The 19885-nt window shown below is 37.9% G+C and overlaps 1 protein-coding gene across 2 annotated transcripts in view; it reads left to right on the forward strand.

The window, feature by feature from the left end:
- The window catches only part of Hgf (hepatocyte growth factor), a 69023-nt gene that overhangs the window by 20230 nt on the left and 28908 nt on the right, over positions 1-19885 (forward strand). For both annotated transcript variants that reach the window (XM_032907056.1, XM_032907055.1), the window contains exons 6-7: positions 1329-1449; positions 2835-2953. In XM_032907056.1, the coding sequence (XP_032762947.1) occupies positions 1329-1449; positions 2835-2953 (240 nt within the window). The remainder of the gene's footprint in view (positions 1-1328; positions 1450-2834; positions 2954-19885) is intronic.

Below are 19885 nucleotides of genomic sequence, written 5' to 3' on the forward strand. Positions count from 1 at the left end.
GATCGCTAAATAAATTTGTTCCATTCATATGGAAAGCTGCACTGTGTTGAGGCATAACTTATGTGGAGCCTTTCAGCGTGGAAACAACCACGGTTAACCTGAACACCTTTCTTCAGCTCTCACTACACCCTCACTTACAGTTCAGGTGCCTGTTGATTGTGTCCTGGGCAATCTTCACACTACCATGGAACTGAACTGGTTCCTTGTCTTACTTCACAAACTATCCCATATCAGAAGAAAGTGGATGAACCAATCCAGTGCCAGGATTATATATTCCAGACAGTGAATAGTTAATGTCCCGTGACATTATAAAAGTAAACATTTCAAAAGAAACATCATTCTCATGCCACCTACCAAAACATCCCCAATATTTATTAGGCAAGAACCCAGTGGATAAATTAATTATAACATTAATATCTTTCCGCACTTCAGAGAAAGTTAGACGATCAGAGCTCACGAGATACAAATGATGTGTGTGGGGAAGTTGGCCGGATTCGTAGGCGAGCCAGGCACTGATTTATTCTGCAGGATGCTTGCTGTGCTACAAATCAACCTTCTGTTTGAGAAATCTCATTTGCAGCTAGTTGATGGGACTCTGTTCTCAGTGTGACTTGAGACCAGCCAGAGGTGAACAATTAATTAACCCACAGAATCATCAGTATGATCCTGCATAATTAGATCAGCTTATACATTTTTTAAAGAGTGGGTGCGCGGAGTTCAGTGGCAGGTCATCTTCTGTCCTAAGGTAGGTAAGAATACAAGCTTGCCCACCTACTCAGCATGAATGTTTACTAACAGAATGGAGATGTAACTATGCATACATAGAAACTTCTGTTATTTAAGTCATAGCAGACCGATTGTTTGGTCTCTTATGTACATATTAATGGACTGTCATAATACATTATATACTCAGTTGAAGTCTTGAGATCATGGATGTGTTCAGATAGCAGTTGACAGAAAAGTACTATGTTGTTCATGATATAGACATTGAGATCTTGTACAGTAGTTCACAAGGGAACATTCTACAATTCTATCTTATATGTCCAATTTTGATCACTTTAAAATAGTTATAGGAAATTAGGCAGCATTCTGTCCCTATGCTAAATTTGTAGGGCACTAACTTAAACATATTTAAATTACATGATATATTCTACAGGTATTACTTTATATTTCTTTTTTATGAGCATAAGATTCCAATTTAAAATTAGAATGGTATGTACAACTTATGATTTTTAAAATAATGAATTAATTTATTGTTTTTTAAACAGAGCTGTGGTCTTGATTTTACTACCAGAAACAATTAACATAGCATGCTTTAATTTCATTAGTTGAATGCATGACCTGCAACGGTGAAAGCTACAGAGGTCCCATGGATCACACAGAATCAGGCAAGACATGTCAGCGCTGGGATCAGCAGACACCACACCGGCACAAATTCTTGCCGGAAAGGTAAGATGTCACCAGGCCTTGCTCCCATAGAACTCTTTCTTTACAACCTGCTGTCCATTGTAACCAACCACCATGGGAAATCTTCTGTGCTTTTCTTACGGTACATGGACAGATAATGTGGAATTAGCCTTAATATTCTGGCTTCTGCCACAACTGCTGGAGGCTTTAGGTTTGCAAACAATAGTTTTGGGGTGATAGGATTTATAGCAGACATTTGAGAGCAGTAACTTCACTTTTAATTGAGTTGCTTAAGTCAGGAAGATTTTGAGCGAACTGCCAGTGAGGTGCATATTGGCAGCAGTAGCCTAAGACTCCTCTTGTTTCCCATAGCAATAAACAGACAGAAACAAAGCAAAACCAAAACAAAGCATAGCAAAGACACTTCAATGTGGCTAATAAAGTAACGGCTACGTGATGGACCCAGCATCTCAACAGATAGGCTATCGCTAAGTACAACCAAGATCCATCTACCATCTTGCACATATTTAGGTCCCATGTCTAATACCTTAACCTAGCTCATGTCCATGAAAAGAAAGGTGACACAAAAGAATCTTCTGGCTGCTTTAACTTCATGTGTTTTAAAATTGTGAACAGAAACATTTATTTCATATGAAAACCTTGAATTAGAAAAAGAAACAAAATGGAATTCATTTTATAATAAAGAATTAAGATGCAAATAATTAGAGTAGTCTATTTCCACCTTCCTTTGGAAATTGGTGTAAATTGTGTCTTAATTTTTTTCTCTATTTTTGTTTATTTCTCCTTTTTTCTTTTTGTAAATAGAATTTAAGCTCTTTTTTTTCCAAGAATTCATGCCATTTCTTTTAAGTAAGAACAGAAAGGATATGGTAGCAATTAAATTCCAATCACCATTTCAGGACGCTGCTAATTTAATAGGAGGTGAGATGTGGAGAAAGTGGTGTGATGGAGTTTGTCTCCGCTCTGGTGGAGGTGAGGGCATGACCTAGCGAGGCTCCATTTCTAACACTGAGCTGTCATCAGTAGCAGAGCTATTCAGTTTGAAGTTTAAGCCTGCCCTAGGAAAGAACCTGCTCTTTTAATGAGCCTTCTACACAAGTTCATGTTTATGGAGTTTGTCTTTAATTGCACTCTGTAAAACAGAGATGCAGTTGGAGATCCTAACTGGTAGATAGGTCAAACATGGACTTAACATGGTAATAATGAGGACACTATTGTGTCATCTATGGTTCGTGTACGTTAAATGGGACAGTTAGGGACAGGCAGGCCCTATAAAGGTAAGGGATGGAAACTTGTTCTTTTCTAACTCTAGCATCCAAGCTAAGTGGAAAACTATTCTGTGACTTGAGGGTCTTGCAGTGTTTCCAGGCAGATTTACGTGACACTTTTCTTGGTGTGGTTTGCAGATATCCCGACAAGGGCTTTGATGATAATTATTGCCGCAATCCTGATGGCAAGCCGAGGCCATGGTGCTACACTCTTGACCCTGACACCCCTTGGGAGTATTGTGCAATTAAAATGTGCGGTAAGTTAGAGTCAAATTTATTGCTTCCTTTTCCTCTAACAGGCTGGATCTAAGCGGTCTTTACTAGGGAGATAGGTTAACAGCTATTGTATTTGATATCGTAGTAGGCACAAGTTTTAATATTTTGAGACAATGTTGTGTCATCTTATCCAATCTTTACAGATTTCACGTGGCAGTTGTTTTGAAAGGGATACGTGCACAAGTGTCTACAAAGAAACACATTTATATGTGAGCAGTGATAATATACTTGCAGTTTAATGAGGCTGAGAAATTAAAAAACAAAAGTTCAAAGAGAGAGAAAATGAGCAGGGACGATGTACAGTAGTCCAGAGTTCTTATGTTTGCAACCACTTCAGAGTTTACTACCTCCTCCTGGATCTTTTCTCTCCCCGTGGCCTCTGAGTTGGAGTTTAAGCTGACATCTGATAGCCAACCTCTTTTGGACAAAGGCAGAGCCTGTGATGGGGGAGAACTATGCCTCATGGAAGCTTCTCACAGATGTCCTTAAACTCTAGAGGTTGGCATCCTCCCTCTAGCTAATGCCCACATTTTGTTTCAACTTGCTGTATTCCTAAGCTCTGCTTCCGGGTGAAATGCTCATGATATAAGCTAAATATCTTCTTACTTGTGATATGCCTTTAAATTTGTGACTGTGGTCCTCTCTCTTATATCTAATCCATGTCTTTTTCTCCTCTTTGAAGTTTCACCGTGCATAAAGATATGCTTTTACATTTTCAGCTTTAAGATTGGTAGAATGGCATACATTTATGGAGGTGTACAATGTTGTAAATTAGCTTGACAATGTAAAGTTATGCATTGCTATAGGGATATAGAAGGAAATGATTTCTATGAAACCATGTACCTGCATCCAGCATAATACGAAATTATGAGGTTTATGGATAGATGGTTGGATGTTTCCCTGTACCAGCTTGATGAGGAATGTCTTCTGAATAAGGCTTATAGCCTGAGTGCTGAACTGTCAGTGTAATTTCCAGACCCACTAATGAAATATAGCCTTTGGGTAAATCAGAAAGGTACCGAGTAAGGACATGGCATATGTGAAGTGATCACAGAATCTGGAAACCTCTCAGATGATACACAGTGTTCCAGGGAGATTGAATCATCTGTTTTGTCCTTTAAAAAAATCTAAGATGGCTCCTATGCCAGGGTTGCTCTGTTGAGACTGGATTAGTTCCACCCATTGACTTATTTAATCATACTCAACTTTTCATCTTTTTAGATCAGTTAGATACAATGCACCAATTGTTTCTCTTTTATTGTTTTTGATCTAGGAACTATTAAAACCTTTTCCTGGAACGAGGACTAGCAAACACACACACATGAATGCACAGAGAACCAATCCACAAACGCGTACTCACACTGCATAAATACACTTTCCCGTGTATACTCATTCACTTATGACTGGTGCAGGTATCGTGGGAAACCTGAGTGCCACTCCCTTCTGTGGTTCTAACTCAAACCATCAGGGCGTTTTAAAAGGAGGTTGGAATAAGAAATAAAGAATGTTACTGTCATTATTTTCCTTTCCTACATTTGGAACACAAGCACTTCTCTAACACAACTTGAATTTTACTACAGCACATTGCATCGAAGTTTACAAACACTAGAGACAGTAATAAAATGTATTTGAGAACATGTTAAACCCATTTACCACATTTGTCAATGTGAATTATTAATAATTATTTATCTCTAGGTATCATACAGGTGCATAATGAACTCAGATGCACTTGCTATTATATCCTATAATCATAGGGAATTTAACAATTCGATTTCAATACAGAGTTATTTCAGAGCAATAGAATGAGGTGAGAAAGTAAAGACACTCTCACAAAAAGTACATGAATTACAGGCCATGAAGGAATAGAGTATAAATGAAAGGAACAGGCAGTGAGATAACAAAGTGGTGAAGGATGTGAACAGTATTCAAGAGGTTATAACATACAGTAGATAGGCCACACTGTGAGGAGCTGGAAATGGCAAGAAGAGACAGCCTAGTTTCCCCAGGGGGTTCTATAGATGCTCACACGAGAGCTACTCATCTAAGGTGGAGGGTGAGGAGTGCCTACATTAGAGGGGATGAATCTAAATCCACTCTTCTGCATGATATTGGAGAATGCCATTAGTGATACTGACTGTGAGGCAGTGTCAGCCAGCAGGCAGAGAACACAAGGCTCTGGGCCCATTTCTGTGGGTTTGGATTTGCTGAACAACTGCTCTGTGTCATGCACCTCGTTGTTCACAAAGGATGAAAATGAGCTTGAGTCAGACAAAGTTCTATGAGTACACTGAAGCCTCAGTGCTTTCGTATGAGCTGCCAGGCATGGCTGACAGTCTTGATGGAAAATCTGTGACTCTCAAGGTCACGATTTGAATGGTATTTCTTTTTCTGATCAATGAACTTCAAATAAGGGCCTGTCACTTCTTTTAAGCGTTGTCCTAGAGTCAGTGTCGATCCCTGGAAGTCAAGGATGGATGTTGCTCATCGTCTGTAAACTTGTGCCTAGGTGTTTTACAGAGGGCTTGTTCACCTTAGTTCACAACATATTCTTCACAAAGGGATATCTCCATGAACGTCAGAAGCCCATACACTTTTCAGCTGTATATATTTTGAGAGTCACAAGTGTATTAAGATACTACAAACAGATAAGATTGCAAATCCTGGGCAGTGCCTGGATAGACTTCCGGGTTATGCTTTTCTCTGGGGCAAGTTTACAGTTTAAATAAGTACGTTCTGTATATTAGTCAGAAATAATATTAGTTGAGATTAATTGTATCAGCTGCATTAATCTGTTGGTGCTTGCGAGACTCCCTTATGACTAACATCCCTTAAAACTCTTCACTGATTGTTTAAGTCAATTTACAAACTTCTTGGAAGGAAAGCTGCTTCTACTCTGTCACTGGGATTCTCAATGTATCTCTGTGGCTTATGGAACCAGTGCTTTTTATATTAGAAATTAAAAGCATGTGAATTCATTAGAAGTAGTGAAAACATTGGATAAAAATGCAGTTAGTTTTAATAAGAAAATATGAAATTCTCAGAAATAGAGAAATCTGTGGTACTGTTTTTGTAAAGTAAAAATTTTTTGTGTTTTGATTTTTGTTTTGTTTTTATTAAGTTTCTTAATGCCATCTTAAAAGGAGGCAGCCATGCATGTTTGCTAGTGCCTTCAGTCTTTTGGGCACAAGTTATCTTAGAGTACTACTATTGGGACGATAGTTTTGATTCTGTAAACACCAGAGGTTCTCTAAAATGTCAGGTATATCTGAAAGCCCTTTTTTCTTGTGTTAGATCACTGAAAGTTTATTTGTTCCCTTAGAGTGCAGGGATTAGAATAGATCTCTTGCCTGTCACCATTGATCTCATGGCAAGTAACTTACCTATGTGGTGACTTCTACTCTCAAGAGCTTTCTCTGAGTTTTTTCATGAATCTTGCAGTGGGGCCTGTTCTGTGATTTAAATACTTATTTGTATGCTTGCTACAATCATTTATCTAGTTCAGAATCTAAATTCCTAGAATAATCCAAGCCCTGGAACTCTCCTCCACATTTCCTGTTTTAGGCCTCACCTAGGAATGCCAGTCTGGTTGTCTTTGAATTTCTATATTGGCCATTTTGACTCATCACTCTCCTCATAAAGTCATAAAGTATTGTTCATCATCAGTGTTTGGATGAACAGTTTTCTGTTCACTGTTGTCCTCTCCCATTTTCTTTTTCTCACTACAAAACCAGTGATGTTTCCAAAATTCTGGTGACATTATTTCTGATCCTTAAGCTAAACTGTACACACACACACACACACACACACACACACACACACAGAGAGAGAGAGAGAGAGAGAGAGAGAGAGAGAGAGAGAGAGAGAGGTGGGAAGGGCAAAAGAAGGAGAGAGGGAGGGACTAATAATTGAAATAAGATTTTCTTTGATATTAAATCAAGACAAAAAACAAGCATCTTTAATTTCACTTCGAATTTTTTATTAAATTATTTTATTTATTTACATTCCAAATGTTGCCCCCATTCCTGGTTTCCCTTCCCAGAGTTTTTTACCCCATTTCCCTTATCCTTTGCCTCTGGAAAGGTGCTGTTGCAACCCCTCATCCCCAAGTCTAGCATCCATCTTCCCTGGGGCATCAAGTCTTTACAGAATTAGGCACTTCCTCTCCCACTGAGGCCAGACAAGGAAGTTCTTTGCTAAATATATGCTGAGGGTCACAGACCAACCCATGTATGCCCTTTGTCTGGTAGGTTTATCTCTGGGAGCACTGAGGGGTTCAGGTTAGTTATTACTGATGCTCTTCCTGTGTGAATGACATCCCCTTCGCCTCTTTCAATCCTTCCCCTAACTTTTCTATAGGAGCCCTTGACCTCAGTCCAATGGTTGGCTGTAATTATTTCCATCTGTCTTAGGCAGCTGCTAGTAGAGCCACCCAGAGGATAGTCATGCTAGGCTCCTGTCTACAAGGACAACATAGCATCAGTAATAGTGTCAGGGTTTGGTGCCTGCCCATGGGATGGATCCCAAGTTGGGCCAGTCAATGTAACTTTTTCTTCAATCTCTCCTCCATTTTTGTCCTTGCGTTTCTTTTAGATGGGAACAATTCTGAGTCAAAAATTTTGAAGCTAAGTGGGTTCCCCCACGCCTTTACTGAAGACTCTGTCTACCTACTGGAGATGTTATTTTTAGGATCCATCTCCCCACCATTGGGCGTTTTGGCTAAGATCATCTCCATTGAGTCCTGGGAGCCTCTCAGATCCCAGGTCTTTGGCTTTCTAGAGATTCTCCTGCCCCACCCCCACAACTGCACATTTCCAATCATTCTCTTGGTCCTCTGGGCTTCTCCAGGACCCCTAACCTCATCCTGCCCTCTTTCCCCCTCCTCTCTCTCACCTAGTTTCCTCCCTTCCTTTGCCACCCATGATTATTTTCTTCCACCTTCTAAGTGGGAAGCAACTCACATGGTCTTCCTTCTTGTTAAACTTCACATTGTCGGTCTATGAAGTGGTATTGTGGGTATTCTGTACCTTTTTGCTAATCCATTTATCAATGAGCATATACCATGAAGTCCTTTTGCATCTGGGTTATCTCACTCAGGATGATACTTTGTAGTTCCACCCATTTGTGTGCAGAATTCATGACGTCCTCATTCTGAATAGGTGAATAGTATTCCATTGTGTAAGTGAACCAAATTTTCTATGTCTAGTCTTCAGTTGAGGGATATCTAGGTAGCTTCTAGCTTCTGACTATTATAAATAAAGCTACTATGAACATAGTGGATCAAATATCCTTGTAGTATGGTGGAGCACCTTTTGAATATATGCCCCAGAGTGGTATAGCTGGTCATCAGGTCGAGCCATTTCCAAATGTCTACGGAAACACCAACTTGACTTCCAGAGTGGTCGCAACAGTACGCAATCCCACCAGCAATGGAGGAGTGTTTCTCTTTCTCTACATCCTCTCCAGCATATATTTTTACTTGAGTTTTTCATCTTAGCCATTTCGATTCGTGTAAGGAGCAAAAAGTTTTGATTTGCTTTTCCTTGATAACTAAGGATGTTGAACATTTCTTTAAGAGCTTCTCCAACATTCTTCTGTTGAGAATTCTCTGTTTAGCTCTGTATCCCATTTCTTGATTGGGTTATTTGATTTTTGGAGTCTAACTTCTTGAGTTCTTTATATATTTTGGATATAAGCCCTCTATTGGATGCAGGAATAGTGAGGATTTTTTCCTAATCTGTAGGTTGCCAATTTGTCCTATTAACTATGCTCTTTGTCTTACAGAAGCATTGCAGTTTCATGAGGTACCATTTATCAATGCTTGGTCTTGGAGCCTGAGCCATTGGAGTTCTGTTTAGGAAATCTTTGTCCCTCTCCACTCCCCTCCCATGCCAATGAGTTTGAGGCTCTTTCCTACTTTCTCTTCTCTTAGATTCAGTGTATCTGGTTTTAGTTTGATCCTCTTGGACTTTAGTTTTATACAATGTGATAAGTACAGATCAATTTACATTCTTCTACATGCAAACCACCAGTTAGATAAGTACCATTTGTTGAAGATGCTTTCTCTTTTCACTCTATGGTTTTAGCTTTTCTGTCAAAGATCAAATGTCCATAGGTATGTGGGTTTATTTCTGGGTCTTTAGTTCTATTCCATTGATTGACCTGTATCCTTTTACCAATAACATGCCGTTTTTATCACCATTGCTTCAGTTCAGGGATGGTGCTTCCCCTAGAAGTTCTTTTATTTTTGTGAAAAAAAATTTTTTGCTATCCTGGGTTTTTTGTTTTTCCATATGAAGTTAAAAATTACTCTTTCTGTCTGTGAAGAATTGTATTGGGATTTTGGTGGCAATTACATTGAATCTGTTGACTGCTTTTGGAAAGAGGGCCATTTTTACTATGTCAATCCTACTGATCCCTGAGCATGAAAGATCTTTCCACCTTTTGAGGTCTTCACATTCATTCTTCAGGGACTCGAAGTTAATTTTATATCCACTCACTTTGCTGGAGTTGTTTATCAGCAGGTGTGGGAGCTATCTGGTGGAATTTTGAGTTTCCCCTATGTATACTATGATATTATCCACAAATCGTGATGCTTTGACTTCTTCCTTCCCAATTTGTATTACTTTGATCTCCTTTTGTTGCCTAATTGCTCTGGATAGAACTTCAAGTAGTATATTGAATAGACAGGAAGAGAGTGGGCAGCCTTGTTTTGTTCCTGATTTTAGTGGGATTGTTTCAAGATTTCCATTTAATTTGATGTTAGCTGTTGGTTTGCTGTATATTGCTTTTTATGGTTAGGTATGTGCCATTCATGATCTCTTCAAGACTTTTAACATGAAGGGGTGGTGTATTTTGTTAAAGGCATTTGGGTATCTAATGAGATGATCATGTCATTTTTGTCTTTTAACACATTGATGGATTTTGTTTATTAAAGCATCCCTGGGATAAAACCTACTTGATCACGGTGAATGATGGTTGTGATGTGTTTCATGGATTTGGTTTGCATGAATTTTATTGAGTATCTTTGCATCAATATTCATAAGGGAAATTGGTCTGAAGTTCTCTTTCTTTGTTGGATTTATGTGTGGTTTAAGTATCAAAGTAACTGTGGCTTCATAGAGTGAATTAGGTGGTGTTTCTTTGTTTCTATTTTGTGGAAAACTTTGAGGAGTATTGGTTTTATCTCTTTTTTCAAGGTCTGGTACAATTTTGCCCATCTGGCTCTGTTTTTTTTTTTTTTTTTTTTTTTTTGGTGGGTAGTTTTTAATGGTTGCTTCTATTTCCTTAGGGATTATTGGACTGATTGGACTGTTCAGATAGTTTACCTGATCTTGAATGTCGTATCTGTCTAGCAAATCATCCATTTCATCCAGATTTTCCAGTTTTGCCAGATATAGGTATTTGTAATAAGATATGATGATTGTTTTGAATTTCCTCAATTTCTGTGCTCTTTAGTTAGTTTGGCTAAGGATTTATCTATATTGTTGATTTTCTCAAAGAATCAGATCTTAGTTTCATTGATTTTTTATTTTTTTTGTATCATTCTGTTTGTTTCTAATTAGTTGATTTCAGCCCTTGGTTTGGCTGTCTCCTACTGTCTACTCCTTTTTGGTGTGTTTGCTTTCTTTTGTTCTAGAGTTTTCAGGTGCATTCTTATGTTGCTGGTATAGGATCTCTCCATTTTTTTTAATGAAGGCATTTAGTGCTATATATTTTTCTTATAACACTGCTTTCATTGTGTCTCATACATTTGGGTATGCTGTGCCTTCATTTTTATTGAATTCTAGAAAGTCCTTAATTCTTTTCCTTATTTCTTACCTGATCAAGTTATTGCTGAGTAGAAAGTTGTTCAATTTCTACTAGTGTGTGGGCTGTCTGTTTTTATTGTTATTTAAGTACAACCTTAGTCTAAGGTAATCTGCCAGAATGTATGGGATCATTTCAATCATCTGGTATCTATAGAAACATGTTTTATGTCTGATTATATGGCCAATATTTGAGAAAGTTCCTTGAGGTGCTGAGAAGAAAGATACATTTTTTTTTAGGGTGAAATGTCCTGTAGATATTTGTAATATCCATTTTGTTCACAACTTCTTTTAGTTTTACTGTGTCTCTGGTTTCTGTTTCAATGACCTGTTGATTGGCAAGAGTGGGGTACTCAAGTCCACCACCATTGTACGAGTTTTGAGCTTTAGTAAGGTTATTTTTATGAGTATAAGTGCCCTTGCATTTGTGCCATAGATGTTCAGAATTGAGACTTCATTCTGATTGATTTTTCTTTTGATGAGTCTGAACTGTCCCTCCCCATCTCTTTTGATTACTTTGGGTCAAAAGTCTATTTTATTAAATATTAGAATTGTGACTCGATCCTGTTTCTTGGGACCATTTGCTTGAAAATCATTTTTTTCTAGCATTTACTCTGAGGTAGTCCTGTCTGTTGGTGAGGTGTGTTTCTTATATGCAGGAAAATGTTGGAACCTGTTTACATATTCAGTCTGTTAGCCTGTGTCATTTTATTGGGGGAATTGAAACCATTGATGTTAAGAGATATTAAAGACCAATAATTGTTAGTTCCTGCATTATTGTTATTGGAGCTGGTATTGTGTGTATGTGATTCTCTCTCTCTCTCTCTCTCTCTCTCTCTCTCTCTCTCTCTCTCTCTCTCTCTCGTTGGATTTGTTGTCAGATGATTCGTTTCTTTCTTTTTTGGGGGGGTATAGTTAACCTCCTTGTATTGGACTTTTGTTTCTAGTATCCTCTGTAGGACTGAATTAGTAGAAAGATATCATTTAAATTTAGTTTTGTCATGGAATATCTTGGTTTCTACATCTATGGTGATTGAGAGTTCTGGGTATCGTAGCCAGGACTAGATCTGTGGCCTCATAGCATCTGTGTGACATCTGTCCAAGATCTTCTGGCTTTTAGTGTCTCTCTCAAGAAATCTGGTATAATTCCGATGTCTGTTTTATATGTTACTTGCCATTTTTCTCTTACAGTTTTAGATATTTTTCTTCGCTTTTCACATTTATTGCTTTTATTATCATATGGTGGAAAAATTTCTTTTACCCCAATCTATTTTGTTTTCTGCAGTTTTCTTGTACATGTATGCCCAGCCATCTTTTTCTTTAGGTTAGGAAAGTTTTGTTCTATAATTTTTGTTGAAGATATCTTCTGGCCCTTTGAACTGAGAATCTTCATGCTCTTCTATTACTATTAGTTTTAGGTTTGACCTTTTCATTCTATCATGAATTTTCTGGATGTTTTGGGTTAGAAATGTTTTACTCTTTGTATTTTCTTTGACTAACATGTCAATATCTTCTATGGTATCTTCTGCCCCTGAGATTCTCTCTTCTATCTCTTGTATTCTGCTGGTGCTGCTTGCATCTGTAGCTCCTGATCTCTTTCCTAGGTTTTCCATCTCCAGGGTTGCCTCCATTTGTGGTTTCCTTATTGTTTCTATTTCCATTTTTAGGTCTTTGGTGATTTTGTTCAATTCCTTAACCTGTTAGATTGTATTTTTTTCTGTATTTCCTTACGTGATTTATTTGTTTCCTCTTTAAGTGCTTCTATCTGTTTGCCTGTGTTTTCCTATATTTCTTTAAGAGAGTTATTTATATCCATCTTAAAGGCTTCTATCATCTCCATGACGTGAGATTTTAGGTCAGAAACTTGCTCTTCAGTTGCAATACTGTATACAGGGCTTGCTGCGTTAGAAGAACTGGGTTCTGTTCATGTCAAATTACATTGATTTCTGTTGCTTATGATACTGTGCTTGCCCTTTACTGTCCTTTATCTCTGGTGTTAACTGGTTCTGGTTTCTTATACTGGAGCAGGCCTTCTGGGAGGCAGGCAGATGTGTAACCTGGGTTTAGAGCATGACTCCTGGGAAGCAGGCAGTGCTGTCTCTGGTTAGAGCAGGCCACCTAAGTCCCTTGCTAGAGCAGGTCTTCTGTGTCCCAGTGTCTTTGTTTCCCTGGTTAGGGGCCACATCCTGAGAGACAAGCTGGCTTTCAGGTCTGGGAACAGGCAGATTGATCCGTGCTTTTCATTATGGAAGACCTCCTAGGAAAGAAGTAGGCTGTGGGGTTGCAGCAGACAGGCATGCTATTGATCTGCCATGGGTTGAGGTGAAGGTACAGACAGGAAAGATGTTGGAGCTCAGGCATGGGAGGTTACATCCCAGGTCTTCTGGGCCCTGTGGGGTTCCCAGCTTTCATGGGTTTTGGGGCAGTGATCTCATCTGTGTTCCTGGTTATGGCAGACAGATAGGCTGTGAGGTCTTGTGGGAAGAGCAGGCTAGTCCATCTGCCATGGGTTCAGTTGGAGATAGAGACAAGAAGCCTTTCCCACATTCTTAATGTCCTGAATGACCTAATAATGTACCAGCTTTCTTTCTAGGAGTTCTTGCTTTCTCTTCCAAGTGCAATGTTTTGTTTTATTTTGTTTCATTTTCTTTCTGATATCTCGTGTATTTTGAATTTTCATGATAATTTCCTTTCCCCTAATGTTCCTTCTGCCTTGCATAATCATCTTCTGTCTGTCCCTGTCTAATTTAATGCTATACCTTGTGTAAACTTTAACTTAGCTATCATTTTACCAATACCAATTCTTTTTTCTCCTTTCCCTTCTCTTCCTCCTCTTTTGGATCCTCCTTTTCCTTGTCCACACTTTTCTTCTTGAGATGGGATGACACTATGTAGCTCCGGCTAGCCTACAACTAATTGTCTAGCTCTAGTTGGCTTAAACTTGGGACAATCTTCTTCCTTTGCTGCCCAACTGCTGGTACTACAGGTCTATGTCATTAAGTATTGTTTTTATTTTAATTTCCAAATTTTATACATAACTTGGTCAAATGTTTATTTATTCATTTATTTATGAATTACTGATTTACTATGTTGCTCTGCCTGCCTTAATACTCTCTATGTAGACCTTCTGCATACTGGGATTAAAGTATGTGCCAAAATGCCCAGCTAAATATCTTCTCATATTCCTTAGTATTTATTTCCACCATCTAAATTTCTCCTTTCTCTTTTTATGTCCTTAACTAGCCTGAATATTTCAGGTATTTTAATTTTTTAATTGTTATTTTTATTCTTTTCCCTCTCTACTGAAATCTGGAGGCTCTAATTAAGCAGAGCATTTGGCTATTGCAGGAGTTTAATATAAAGTTGTTGAAGAGTGAACGTTGATTCTTAGGTACTTAGGGTTTTTCATGGTCATTTTATGTGGGTTTTTGTTATTCTTAATGTACATATAAATAAGGCCTAATGTATCGTTCCCCACTCTTCTGCTATGGACTAAGCTCACCCATAGGCTTCAAGGTTTGTTGGTTATTGTGGTTTTGCTGCTTATTGGCTTAATAGATTTTGTTCTGGTCTTCCCTCATCTCATGCCTGTTACTGTCTTTCTTCTCTTTTTTCTTATTATTTAAACTTACAGACGATTTATATTTGACCACAGACATTTTAGAAGTATGTGCTGCCCAGGTTTTTCACAACCCAGGCATCTGTTGTGGCATTGCAATAGACCGAATTGTAAGATTCCCTACGTTTAAATATTGTAGCTTTAAATCCCCACATGATTACATTTTGGCATAAGCATTTTAAATGGGATTTAATATTAAGTAGAGTTCTAAGAAAGGGCCAAAAGCTAGTGGGAATGATGGCCTTATAACAGAAGGGAGTTTCCCCCTCTCTTCCTCTATCATGTGAAGACAGGGCAAGAAGCCAACTATCTGCAAGCCAAAAGGAACCCTCATTAGGAACCAGTGGAGCAGGACGTTGGTCTGGAACGTCCCAGTCTCTAGAACTGTGAGAGAATAAATTACATTGTTTAAAGTATCCTTGGCATTTTGTTATGACTAAATAGCCATCTATAACAGATACAAACAGCTTTCCTTGTGGTAAAACTCAACATAAGCCTCTTTAAAAGAGAGTATCATTATCTTTAAAACTTCAGAATATTCAGATGCTGGGAAAATATTTATGACAAATTGCTTTTCCTCTTAAAGAACTCTGACTGTTTCACTGAGTTTTATTGGAAGTTCAAGGCCAGAGTAGAGACTCATAGAAATAAAAATTGTATTATATTCTCAGTGAGGAAAAAAAATCATGCTATCAATACCCTTCTCCGGGGAAAAGTCTTTCACTTGGATAGCTTTTCCAAGTCATCTTCTAAGAAAATATTATAGAATTGAAGACCTTTCATGAATGCCTTGTCTCCTGTGTATTTTGTACCAGAAAAGGCTTGGACAAAGTCCAGGGCAATGTTTCAGTATGAATACTGGCTTCACATGGCGAGCAAACGTGCAAGCAATTTGAGGTTTGTACTTTGGAGGTCTTTACTACTTTCCCATGTCAACTTTAAAACAAGAAGCTCTTTAAATTTACAGTGAGTCTGATCCTGCCTTTTGTGGTCCAAGGAGCACAAGTCCTGTTGACGGGAGGGTGGCTTTATGGACTGTACTCAAGTCTCTGGGGCCTATCACGAGGTGAATCCTGGGTTTCATTGTTCCTCAGTAGCTATGTTTATGAAGCTATGAGGTGGGACGAACTCCAGGGCATAATCAGATATTTGTCCTTTGGCATGCTAATCAATTTTATTCTTAACTGTTAACAGTGAGGGACAGAGGGGGGGGAGGAGAGAGATAGAGAGGGAGAGGGAGAGAGAAAATAGGAGTATGCGGCTTGCAGGGTCAGTGAATAGGAATGATTTCTCTGCAATTGTGAGACCCAAATCTGTATCCCTAGCACCCATGTAAGAATAGGGCACCTGTTCTTTTCTCTGAAATACCTGCTGTATTTTTCTGGTCTCTGCACACATGTACATGGTCAGAGGGGAGGGTGTCAGGCTGCTTACCTCTGATGGAAAATCTGCATGCTTTTGGAAATGATGGTTACTTGGGAAAGGACTGTGAATGTAAGGGGTTACTTGATCGTATAGAGCTTATGACTCTTTGACATTCTTACTCTGTAGTCACCATTCATAGAAATCCATTTCAACAAATACAGTTTCTCTGGCAAGATTTTCACAGAGAACATTAATAAATATATTGTTTACTTAATTATTTGTTTAACATAAGGTGTTTTTATATAGGGCAAGCTGGCCTTGGTCTTATGAGCCACCCCCTTCAGCCTGACTAAGGCTGGATTGCAGGTGTATGCCAACATGCCTCGATTGATCTGTTATTAGTGTTCTGTTTCTACTTGTGCCTGTCTGGGAAAAGATGCTTGCTTTAGAAATTAGACAAATCGATCATCTTTATTTAAATGTATCTATTCAAACATGCAAAATGCCTTCAAATATTCTGGCAACTAGATCATACTGCATTCAACCCAATGAAGACAAGCAAATGTTCCAAGAAGCCCCATCGGGTTTGATGCTTTTGAAACAAGGCAGTGGAAATTTCAGTACTGGATGTTGTGTTCCTTAAAAGTATTTCCAAACAGAAAAGTTTGTGTCAATCATCAAGGACAAACATTCCTCCTCTCCTAGGCCAGTGAGGAATATTTAAATATCTTTCGATCTGTTTCCAAAGCCTGGCCACCACTGACCCCCCTGGCAAAATATTGCATTTGTGAGAAACTCTCAAATGGGTTCCTGCTATGTTCAGTGTGAATTTAGTAGACATACTTGCAAAAATATGTGCGTGTGTGGTGATAATGCATTTTAAAAATGTGTTGTTTTTATCTTGAGCTGATCGGCTTTAACAGATATTTGGCTATGCTGCTGCTCTTCTTTAACTCTTAGTATGGCTGCTAAAGACCCTTTCAAGCCTTCCTCAATCCAAGTCCCATGCTGAAAGATTAAGTACAAAGGAATGCCTTTCTTAACATTTGACAGCCCTTTCCAAATCAATTATCATGAAGAGTTTGTTTTACTTTTGCTCCAGCTTTTGGTATTTTTACAGTAGGGCAGCAGAAGAAGCCTATTTTATTGTAGTTCAGAAATAAGTTATTTTATTAGAACAGTAAGTATGTGAGCAGTGACATCAGGCACTTCTATCACAGTAAAATGGCCTATGGACAAATCGTTGATCATGGATAATATTTACCATTCATCAGATAATATTTGTTGAACAGCTTCAAAAAGTCTCATAAGAAGTCTTACCGATGAAAGTTACTTAGTTAACCAAAGTAGTTGTAGGAATATATCCTCATTCATCTAAATTATTTATTGTATGCACTGCGGAATTATGGAGTTCTTGATGAGGTCATTTCTAGTAGTTGAATATTGTTAGTACTGTTAGTAGTTGAATAGTAGTTAGTACTGACATACTTAAATGTCTCCCTGCAAAGGGATTTTTTTTTTTCCTCTCAGAGCTGAGGACCGAACCCAGGGCCTTGCGCTTGCTAGGCAAGCGCTCTACCACTGAGCTAAATCCCCAACCAGTACTGACATACTAACCCTGAATTTGATATTTATCAAAAATACAAGCTTTGTCGTTAAAATTAGGACACATTTCTAAGAAATTAAAATGAGGAAAAATAGAAACCAAGATATTTAAGTTTCTATATAGTTATAAATGCTTATTAAATTATTAGGTAAAATGATGATTGTTGTTTCCATATGTTGTATCTTTTTGAAGCCTAATAAAATATATCTATTTGGTATAATATACATTTTCCGCTATTTTGTTTTCTACTTCTAAATTAGAATATTTTATGTGATCTATTTTGTGACTATGTAATATGTATATACTAATATATGTGAAATTTGTTTGTATGTGTGTCTGTGTGTGCACATGTACATATGCATGTGTGTATAAATACATTGTATGCAGGCATATATTGCGGAGGCCAGAACTTGACATGGTTTTTCTTCCTCAATTATTTTACCTTTTAATTTCAGATTTAGGGTCTCTGAACCTATAACCTATTAATTGTCTAGATTATCTATCCAGTCAACTCCATGGATGTGCCTGTCTCTGCCCACCATCACCAACCATATACTTTATGTTGGATTACAATATCCCCCGGCAGACCCAGCTTTTAAGTGGGTGCTGTAAATCTAAACTCACATGTTCAAGCTTTTGAGAAAGAAACTTTATTGACTGAGCCATCTTCACGGCCCCTCATCACCTTGGTTTAATGTTACCATGCTACCATATTTCTTTTTTCAGTAAAGAGTGACTTTACAAGATAATCTCCCATCAAAACCTTTAAAATATTCTGAAGTGCTAAGCATGGTGGTTTATGATTGTAAGTCAATCATTTAAGAGACTAAAAAGGAAGACAACCCTGTGTTGAAAAAAAACTCAAATAATAATTATGATAATATTAATGATGATGATGATGACATAAAAGATGCAATATTTAGAAACATGTAAGTGAATGCTAAGATGAATAGCCAACTTCATGGTCTAAATGATGAGTACTTTGTAATTGCATTTAAAAGTGGAATGCTCTTTAATTAGCTCTAGTTAGAAACTTCTTTGGTTGAGAGAAAGTTAACTCTTGCAACAGAGGCTTGAACTTGCAATAGTGGCTAAAATATTAGTGAGATATTTTTCCAACATCATTATACAATTGATTTCCTTTGCTTAAAAGAACCTTTTCGTTAATATATTTTGACATATTCTTTCCCCTCTCCAAATTCCCCCCACTTCTACACCCACCCACCCAACTTCATGTTGTTTCTATCTTTGATTTTATTAAGGTGGAACTTTTTATAATGCAGGTGTTTTTGAAATTTAAAAACGTGCTTATTTCTATGAAAATTATGTCTTCTATTGCTTTTTAAAATTTGCTTACTCCAAGTTTTTCTGATTATTATGCTATTGCCTACAGCCAATTCTTTGCATAGGCCACATATTGATTTCCTAATGAGTTATTGTCATCTTTATCATAAAATCTCCTTTACTAAGTACATTTCAACTTGTCTTTGAACTGGAACCTCTATGTAGTGTTTCAGATATAACTACCATAGGTTTCAGTCGATTATTGTCATACTGAATAATGATTTGAAATACGGAATACTTCTTATCCTTTTATTATAATCTTGGTTAGTATCTGTTAAGTAAAAATATGTGGGGTTGGGGATTTAGCTCAGTGGTAGAGCGCTTGCCTAACACGCGCAAGGCCCTGGGTTCGGTCCCCAGCTCCGAAAAAAAGAAAAGGAAAAAAAAAATATGTTCATTTCTTTGGAATTAACTTTGAAATAACTTCTCAGGGAAATTATCAGCTCATATCAGCTCATATCTAGTCAGTGTGGCTCTGACTTGTGTCCAGTGAGACTGAGCTGGGTTCACAGGATAACAGGAGGAAAATACCAAGGAGAGTGCTCGAGAAGAACCGTATACCAGTAAACAGAGAATAGAAACAAACAAATAAGGAGAGGAGTAAGGAGATAAAGGCGGGTGATATAACTTTGAAAATACTAATACAAGTAGGATTTTTACTGGTATGCCCAACTGTGAACTCCATTCCACATTTGGGACTCAATTTCTTATTGCTGTCACCAGTTTTCGATGTAAGAACTTGTGCCTAAGAGCTAAGTGTCTTGGTCTCCCTTATGTTTCTACGATAGAATGGGTCAATTGTACGGCCTTATCTAAGCTTACAGTTCTAGAGGCTGCAAGTTCAAGGCTGAGTCACAGCATGTGGCAAAACATTGATGTTGCATTGTGCATCTTGGAAGGCAGAAGAGCAAATAGACATATGAGGAGAAGAGTAGATACAAAGAGGCTGTGCTTTATTGATCTACCTTCAGTAGAATGGACCTAGTCTTTGAAGGAGGTGTGAATGCTTCTTAATGAGTTGATCACATTTAAAGTCCTACCTCCCAGTACCAACACAATCAATGGCAACCGTATTTCACCAGCAATCCAGAGCAAATGGCCATAATGAAATCATAGCAGTGGTGGAAACCTTCTTCTAATTTTAAAGTAATGAACTTATAAATTCCTCAAGACA

Source organism: Rattus rattus, chromosome 6 (assembly GCF_011064425.1).
Source record: "Rattus rattus isolate New Zealand chromosome 6, Rrattus_CSIRO_v1, whole genome shotgun sequence".
NCBI lineage: Eukaryota > Metazoa > Chordata > Mammalia > Rodentia > Muridae > Rattus > Rattus rattus.